Here is a 10,016-nt window from a genome sequence, read left to right on the forward strand (position 1 = left end):
AAGAACAATGCTTTGATCACTAAATTTCTTATATTGCATGAATTTATGCCATAATTGATAGGCTAATCTTAATTCAAGAAATATTTTATATTTTTGGATCTCAGCCCTCTATAAAAGAAATAACTTGTTAATATTTGGTGTAACAATTACTGATCTTAAGAACAAATTAGGATATTTCAAATTGATACTTGATGGATTTGATAAACAAGAGACAAGCAAAATGAGGGGGTAGCATTATGTTTTGTATGTACTTTTTACTCATGTATTTTTGGTAACATTAAACTTTAACAGGAGAAGTGGGGTGATACATGGCAGGTATAGGGTGTATACAGGGGTGATACATGATAAACATTCATACCAGTTGACTTTGAACAAATACTGTCCAATCAAGGTCAAAATTAATAAAGTTTGAACTAGAATTTTCAAAATATGATATATTCTTAAGATCACAAATCAGTTGATTCTGAACACTTGCATGGTAAGTTTTATTTAAACCAATTGGGGTTTGGGAAATCCAATATTTCTTGGAGTTTTTTTTTTTTTTAAACCTCATTTCATTCATTTCTTTGAATTTTCTTTACAAAATTCTATGGCATTAGCATGGTTTAATTTTATTAACTAGGGTTCCTGGCATCATATGATAGGCAAAATGTCAAACCAATAGGTCTATTAGGTGATAGCACTAAAGTCAGGGAGGCCAAACAAACTGCTTAGAAGGTTCCAGAGGAAATTGTAAGCTGCCTAAATAATAAAAAAGATACCAATCATTCATACTCTAGAACATATGAGTGTTGACATATGTCAACATATGAACTGACAAATGATATGAAAACAAGGTAATGTAAAAGCAGTATGTGAACCTTGTTCTGAAATGTTTTGCAAGGAATTCTTGATTGACTGCTAGTTATTTTCTACGACTTTAGAAGCTAAATTATTTCCTTTTTCAATTTCAAATTCCAATGTGTAGGCTTTAAAAAAAGTAGTGAAAGTTTTTATTTTGTATACATCAAACAGCGATTTCAAATTTTTAAAAATTTGGAATGTTTTTGTACTCTTTATAAACGCATTTTTTTTTCATAACAAATATTTCTTTTTTCATAAATCCCTATAAAGTTCATGTTCCTACATCCCTTAGCTTTTACAAAAGATAATAAAAATTATAAATGTTGGCTTAAATAATTTGAAAAATTGGGGTTTCTTGAAACCCTACCTCCCTAAGAATGTTAGAAATTCTCACTTCCCCAGTTCAAGGTTAAAATTACTCGTAAAAGTATTTGAATTAGTTCCCATGCTTAAGTATATCAGTTGTTATTTATCCTAATAAAATATCATAAAGGTCTTTAGCCCCTCTCCCATTGTCATTTATATTACATAAGACATAAACTTCAACATTAAAAATCAAACATATTATAGATTCATGAATAATCTCATTTAAATACCAATATATTTATTGTAGGTGCAGTATAAAAATTATACATTTCACTACAATGACAAAATACTACCCCATTTTAAAACACTTTATCACACTCAAGTTACCCAACGAACAAACCTGAAAGTCAAGAAATTTTATGAATAAAATTTCTTAATCCTTGGCATTATATATCTATACTGCTAATGTGATTTGTGGAATATTTGGACCATTCAATTTAAGCGTTTCAGTTTATGGCATTATTACAATTAATTTTTGTAATCTTCCTACAATAATAAAAAGTAATATGTGATGTAGTATTAAATATTGATAAATATAATTTCATGGCATATAAGTTACTACAACTAAAATAATTAAATACAGTGATTTTTAATAAAACAATGCAATATTACTGGTATCGTATGGACTTTGATTAAATATTCTATATAAAATTGTCCATTTTTCTGTCTTTGACTAACTTTTATATTTTGATTTTAAAAAATAGTGAATTCATACTTAAAATTTTCTTATAGAAATCAGGAAAAAAAAACTGTTCAGGATGTCATCTAATGTTTTAACTAAAGATACATCAATTTAATTAATCATGACATCTAAGAACTGATTATAGTATAGGTTCAAATGGGGGGCAGACTTTTATTTTTTGGCAGACCCACTGAATAAATCTTGAACCTCTCACCATGATGTATTAATAGAAAAGGTTGGTAGTATCTGGATAGAATAGCACTACTAGTACAGGGGGTTAAAATATTTTATTAAACAAATGATAAATCCTTTTCAGTTAACCAATCTGACATGTAACCTACCAATAAATTGGTTACATTTATTTTATGCAGTAAAATACATTGTATACCTTTATTTCCATAATAATAGTTCAAAGATTGTTGTAGGTTAGCAAAATTTGAAAATTTAATTTAATAACAAAAAAATTTCAGTAGTGAATAGTTTCAAGTTATCATAGTTTATTACAGTTCAATTAAATTCTGGTTCAACAGATAAAGTGAAAATTGATTGGTTGCATCAATATGCTATATCAAAAGATATTTAATATCCTGAGTTTAACTTTATTTGACTTAAATTGCACATAACTAAGAGTAGGGTTTATAAATAAATTTGCCAAATGATTAATTGGTGTATCTAATGTGTAAAGCAATTACAAAATTGAAAATCAGTTGTTTTCCTTTATCAGTTAATAATTCTATGATGGATTAAGACCAATTAACCTAAGGGTTAAGATGAGAATTTTTAAATTTTCCAAGTACATTTCGAGGTGAGAAATTTGAATATATTAGGAAAACTAATGTATATTAGGTCAGAAGTATTCCAGCAATAGAAAATTCAATTACTAAATAATCATAAAATAAAGGTTATCATTAGAGAATAATAACATTTTAAATTTTCATAAGCTAAAAAGGTTCAAAAAAAGAATAAAAATAAGATTCTTTTTTATAGCTTAAAATTTAGTACAAAAATAATTGATTAATTTATTAATTCATTAATTTTCAATAATGTAATTATAATAAATAGCTCCTGTATTAAGATTCCATGAAGATTCCTCGTTCAATAGATGTTTCTAATTAAAAAATACTTTTTTGTAGAGTAAATATATTTGACAGTTTAGATCTGACCTAGGTAAACCTATTTCAAAGATCACAAGATAAATCAGATCTAGGCAACAAGAAATATCAACCGTAATCAGTCACGATCAAACGATATGCATTTCATATATTAGTGTTAAAAAATAAGAGTTTAAACTACAACAAAGCCGTTATCTATAGGTACATTTATGCAAATAACAACAGCCATATTAATAATTCTGGTTTTATAAATAAAACTCAATATGAGGAAGGAATAGTTTGACTTATCTTTTCTTTATTATTGTCTTTTAAATATAGTTTCAGAACAACTCCAAATATATAATTTCTAGAAACTGTTAAAACTTACAAGAAATAAAATAAAACAATTCATTATTTATCAGAAGAGACTGACAACAATAATAGAACAATAAAATTCTACAAGAACCATTACTAATAACCTGAGAGATATTAAAAAAAAAAAACCATCACAAACAAAAGCCAACCTTTATTAAATGAGTAAAAAGTGAAGACTTCTTTTTAAGATTTTAAAACCTATAGGATGAACAGGAAGAATAAAAATACAACCTCATTGGAATCACTTTTAGTTATTAATATAAATAAAAACAACCTTGATTGGAATCACTAATTAAGGAAAGCTCTGATGGAAAATATCTCTCAGTTATATATCAGAAATATTGTTGCTAATGCTTCATTGATTTTAAAAGTGCCCAATGACGATAACTCCACTCGATACTTCCATTTTTATCGACAGATAATGATTCATGCTCAGGTGTAACATATGAACAGTTATTTTATATTTACAGCCAACAAATATTTAAATATACAGATTAATATAACTCTTGAAAATTATATTGAAAGTAGCTCTACGATGCAAACTTAACCACCGAAAGTATATATAAAAAAAAGCAGAAATTTTAAGCATTTTAGAAATTATAAATCCTCTAAAAATGTTTACTTCCTTTTAATTAATATTTATATTTTTAAACACCATTAATAATAAAAAAGAAAATTGGAACTGTTGTTATTCTAACAACTCGGCATCATTAAAAAAATTCATATAGGATTTTACACAGAAAATTGATCCAGGTTTCATTTGATGTGGAGTTGTTAGAGTGGAGTGATTGTCAACACCCACAAAATTAAATTCTCTGTTTCTTTTCTTTAATTTAATTTTTATTATAATAATTTAATTAAATTCATGTTAATGAATTTAATTAAATTATAAAAAAGCATCATTGATTTCAAATTATATAATCAATGCTGCTTTTTTATAATTTAATTAAATTCATGGTTTGATGTGAGATTAATTTCAAAACCAGCTCTACCTACTTTTTAGAAAAAATTTTGTTATTCTTAAATATTCTAAAATCAATCGCAATATGGTCTTCTAATTAGTAATATCTTAATGTATTAAAAGAATACATTAGTTAATTTCATTTAATGTTTTGGAGATCGTTTTTATCTTCAGAATTTCTAAAATATGAAAATATAGGATTTCTTATTGGCTAATTATTTTCATATTGTATTTGCCAGTATTATATATTTCTTTAATTAATCTTGTTTTTCAAATGTATAGGAAGTCAATTTAAATCAATCATATATTTTGGAAATTCTGAAGATGAGAATCAAGACATTATTAATCAAGAGATTATATTGCCATTGATTTAAATTGACTTCTTACAAAATTTAAAAATAATATGTTATTCTAATTCTTACATATTCTCAATGCACTACATGACCTGGTTAAACAATATTCGCCAAAAGCATCCTAATTCAGCTAAAAAATTGTTTCAAACTCGTAGTAGCTCATAGCACAACTGAGAAGATTTCTATCAAAAGCCAATATATCCACTTTTGGAATGTTATAAAAAATAAAAATAACGGGGCATCTCATATAGATAAGTTAACTTTGTATTGAACATATTAATTTTAACATCTATTAGACAATAGAAAATAAAAATTTTAAAAATAACTGAATAAGTCATTTTGACAATACAATGATTTTACACAAAGAAAATAATAATAATTCCAAAAGGAAAATTCTAGAACTGTTTAGATACCAGAAAGTGTTAATTGTACAGTTAGTTTTAAACCAGAGACTAAAATTTAAACCAACACTATGAGTACAATATATTTGCGAATAATATGGTTGAGTTTTAGATAAGTGTATATAATAAAGTTTAATATAAATTTTAATAACAAAATAAAAAAGAAAAGAGATCAAAATGGAGCTTGAAATATAATTATAATATGTTGAACCTGATGTGAGGTTAAGTTATATGATATGATGATAAATTAGTTTCGCAGTAGTACAACAAAATAGTTGACAAATATAGATAATTAAATATAAAATCATGCAAGTTAATTAATAATAAATATGAAGTCCCTTATTAATTTGTCTTCTATAGATTGATTGATTATAAGACATAAACAGAATAGCCTGCAACTTTTTTTCAGTGATTATTGTCAGGCTGTGAAATTGAACATTAAAAAATACTAATTTAGAGTTAATAATGAATTTAAAATTGTCAATAATAAGACTGTTATTCAAGCTATTAATAAATAGTTTGTCCCTGATAATGGCCATGGCTACAATGTAGTAGATTTAAAATAAATTAATAATGAATGTTGAGGCTAAATGAATCTTTATTATTATAATTAATAAATACAACCTGTCTCAAACAAATCTAAATATATATAAAATAATTGAATACCTTTTAAAAAAAAATGTATACTATAAGAAGTGGATATCCATGGCCTAGAATGAAAACCTCATCTAAAAAAAAAAAAATTACATTTTCATAAAACTTAAATATTATGGCTACTCAGAAAAATATAAATAATACTAGAGTGTCGAAAAATAAAAATCTTACTCATGCTGTGCTCTATCAATGACGAATCAAACTTTGCATCTTTCTCAGTAGCCATAATATTTAAGTTTTAAAGTAATAATAAAACTAAGTTTTTTAAATTTTTTTTGTGAGAGATGAAGTTTTCATTCTAGGCCATCTTTATATTAACCATAGATAGAATAATTTTAAATTATACGTTTTTGGTCTTTCCTGTTAAATTTTTGAAAATTGATTGAGACAGTTTTGAAAGTAATTGCCACAAATGATAATCTCTTTTTCATGTAATAAAAGACTAATTTAATTTATTGTTAATACAGAACCACAACAAATAATAGGGAGTAGCACATTTATTTGTCCCAGGGTGCATTTTATCAGAAATTCTACAAATTTGAAGTTATAGGATAATGTATTAAAATTCATTTTATAAATTTTACTAATCTTAATATTGGATTGACGATAAAAAATTCAACTAATAAAAAAATATATAAAATAGCATTATTCTAAGTATTTATCTAAATCTTTCTTTAAAGATGAGATTTCTTTAATAAAAACAGACATCATACCTGCTCAGTGAAACAATAGCTCTTAAACACTATCATACAGCAATGTACTTATAAAATACAGAAATCTCTGTTAACCCACAATAAGGCTCATTAACACATAAAAGTGCGATTAGTACATCCTCAGCCTAACGGCATCCATTTTCTTCAAGAGAATCCATCCCACGAAGAATGATATACAAGACAATATATCTTTACATCCTTGACTGCAAAGCAGTGAAATCTTTAGGACTTACCATTACGTGTGAACCTGAGCGTCTGCCTCAAAGTATCTTGATGTCTCAGCAATGTGGTCATCTGGAAGTTGATATCATAATGAAAATTTATCAAAATAAAATAATTGTATATATAATGCAAACATATATATACTGTAAAACTTGAAAAAATAACTAAAAGATTAAGCAAAAATAAAGTTTAGTTTTATTAATACAAAGCACAATTTCTTTTATAGAGTACATTTTATGAGTACCTATACAGGATATCAATGATGGCAACGTTTAGAGAGGTGATAGTAAATCTCAAGAACATCAAAAAGTTTATACAAATTCACACAAATTTAAGTTTTGTGTTTTTTAATTCATATTTTTGTTAAATAGGAAATGATCACTCAAGAACTATTCAAGGTAATTAAGTTCCATTCGCACCATAGCAATGTAAATAAACTTCACTTTAAGAAATGTAGTTTATCTTAACTGAATTTAGTTAAGACAAACTACATTTCTTAAAGCGAATTTCCTCAGGAACAATATCAAGTTACTGTCAACACCAGTTTAAAAATTGCATTTGTACTTATTTTGAAAATATCTTTAGCATTTAATTTATTTTTTCAGAACTTTTAGAAGATATATTTTATACTTTTTGTTATGATATTTAAGTGGGAGGATTACAGTTAGTAAGAGCTTGTTTGGCCAGTGTAGCCTAGCAACAGACTGACAATCTATGTTTTTTTAGAAACAGCTGTTATTAATTAGTTCTTATTAAATTTCACAACCTCACCATGGCTGCATTCCATGTGAATGGGGCCATTTTGATTTTGATAAACTGTATGAATTGTGATTAGTAGAGTCCTCTACCAGTCATCATCAGCATTAATGAGTACTACTGTGGTAATTTAGCCTGAATAGAATCTGACTGTTCATAACATTATTTTAAATCAGTATAAACGTGAGCCCACCAACTTTTAACCTTTTTTGAAAGTTATGATAGTATCTATAACATCACAGCAATAGCCAATATTACTTTTGCAACCAGAAATTTCTTCTTCTGACCTATCAGAGTTCCACATCCTTTCTTGGGACCTTCTCTTCTTGCCTCTGACCTGTCAGATTAGCCATTACTCAGTATTTTATTATATTATCATTAATATTTATCAATTTCACCATAACAATTGATCTATTATTTCAGTAATTTGTTTATTCTTTTTGTTATTAATCTTATATTATCTCAAAGGCTTACTTCATTATTTGACTTCAAAATGTTCTGTTTTTAATAAAAACATTCATATGTTTTCAATTTTTAGCCTTGCCAAGTAAATATTTATAATTGAACGACTTTATTTTTCTTTTAAGCCTCATCCAAAAATACTTTGTTGATTTGTAGTGGCTTTAACAGTTACAGTTGTACATATAAATATAAATAAAAATTTCTATTATACTATTAAAAAGGAAAAAAAGTTAAGAAAGAATTTCCAACAGTTTTATGAAATTTCCTTTTTGATTAGGAAAATGAATATATAAGCTACTTTCAATTTACCTGTCTAATGATGTTTATCCACTCAGGATCCCGGCGACCAAGATTGCTAGAAACCTTGTCTGCCTGAGTAGATAGAAACTCTTTCAGGTGACAACGAAGGTCTAAGTCTTTCAATCGCCTCTGGTAAGTATAAAGAGCATTCTCAACAAGACCTCTCTCAACCTGTTTCCTCTGTAATTGAAATAAATTCCACCACCACATAGGATGATTTCAGTATTCTACTAATATTTATATATTTTATAAATAAGTTAACTTTCATAAATAAATCAGATATAATGTGTTATACCACAAAAGAATGATTATCAAAAGAACACCTACCTCTTGAGAACTGAGTTTGTAGAATGTATCTTCAGGTACAAAATCAATAGGGATATCTGAACCCTATAAAACAAAATAGTAGATTAGCACAGATCTTGAAGGAAGGAGTATAATGGATAAGGTAAGTAACCAGAAAAAGTGAAGCCAAAAAGGTGGGGCCTCAATGGTCAAGATGGGTATAGCAGGAGAACAGTAGGAATCAACCACCACCTTCTTTCTCTGTCAACATAATAGTTGTTGAATTTTGCACAAATTTCTCAAGAACAGCTTAAAGTATTTTCATTGTTGATGAACCCAATCACTGAAAATAGCATTTAACTAATTTTATATTCGGTTCATATTTGCGATTAAATGAACATTTTTTCAGATAATTACATAAAATCAGGAAATTCTTATTTACCTTAACATACATCTGGGAAACTCACCTCTTTTGAACTTCACTTTCCACCTGAAAGAAAATAGGATATGCTTCCCCCTCCTGCTATGTGAAAATGCATTAGAGGAATGGAGCAATTGCAGGTGGCAGGATATTGGAATACGCCTTTTCAAAGAGATGCCGAAAGCAAATAAGTTTATATATGAGAAACAAATACAGAAGGGTTCTGAATGGTCCAATGTTCTAAAATTGAATATGAATTCTGCACCTCTCCGTGGAGTCCTAGATATCAGCGGACAGGATAGAGAAGTTGGATCCCACAGATAAAAATGCAACAGAGAGCCTGAAACACCAGCCTCAACAACTCCCTTCTCATATAATTCTGATACCACAGAGTAAAGTATAAGTTAATGAAGCTCCTTAAAGAAAGAGAATTTGCCTGCTTCAATGAGGTCTACTGCATAGATATGGATGGATCCACATGATATGCTGATATTGTCGCTTTCCCTAAGACAAGGTATTCAGCAATCAATCTGGACCCCACTGTGAGATACAAAAGTAATGAACATGATCAGGCAAATTGAGTGGACAGGGAAAAGAAGGAAATTAACAATGCAAATCAAATGCATCCCTTTCCTTAAGGAAAAGTTCCGTGAGAGCTTTGGAGAAAGAATTTTCAATGTGAGAGGCCTCTGCTGGTTTGGAGCTCATGGAACTATACCTAACACAACTAGAAGCTGCATGGAGGAACTCACGGTCAATATCCAGGATGCTGGTCCTAAGCTGGTAGAAATTATAATTCTTGGGTCCTTGGGAATCATACACAACCATATGGATATTAACATTATGATGAGGATAGGGATCATCCAGAGGAAGGATGGCATGCATATATGGCATATATTGTAATATGCTCTTTTTGAGTAAATAGTATATTTTTGATGTATAAAGGGTTTTGATATGTTTTATTTTATGTATCATTATAATATTCATTTGTTTTGTTTATCCAAAAAGTAAGCTAACCAAGTTTCATTGTTTATAATAACTTCGTGATACAAAAAACCAAGATGGCGGTATGTTGAACCAAGGCCATGTTGAGCAGATTCAAATATCATAAAAAACTATTTTAACTCTTCC

At 27.8% G+C, this 10,016-nt stretch overlaps 1 protein-coding gene across 3 annotated transcripts in view; it reads right to left on the bottom strand.

Moving 5' to 3' along the window:
* Nucleotides 1-4,295: 4,295 nt before the first annotated feature.
* Nucleotides 4,296-10,016, bottom strand: part of olf186-M (Ki-ras-induced actin-interacting protein-IP3R-interacting domain olf186-M) — a 29,956-nt gene continuing 24,235 nt past the window's right edge. For all 3 annotated transcript variants that reach the window (XM_014431903.2, XM_067053361.1, XM_067053360.1), the window contains 3 exons: nucleotides 8,507-8,569; nucleotides 8,189-8,359; nucleotides 4,296-6,733 (listed from right to left, as the gene is read on the bottom strand). In XM_014431903.2, the coding sequence (XP_014287389.1) occupies nucleotides 6,662-6,733; nucleotides 8,189-8,359; nucleotides 8,507-8,569 (306 nt within the window). In that variant the 3' untranslated portion in view covers nucleotides 4,296-6,661. The remainder of the gene's footprint in view (nucleotides 6,734-8,188; nucleotides 8,360-8,506; nucleotides 8,570-10,016) is intronic.

Source organism: Halyomorpha halys, unplaced genomic scaffold (assembly GCF_000696795.3).
Source record: "Halyomorpha halys isolate HHAL.00 unplaced genomic scaffold, Hhal_1.1 Scaffold1014.1, whole genome shotgun sequence".
Classification (NCBI taxonomy): domain Eukaryota; kingdom Metazoa; phylum Arthropoda; class Insecta; order Hemiptera; family Pentatomidae; genus Halyomorpha; species Halyomorpha halys.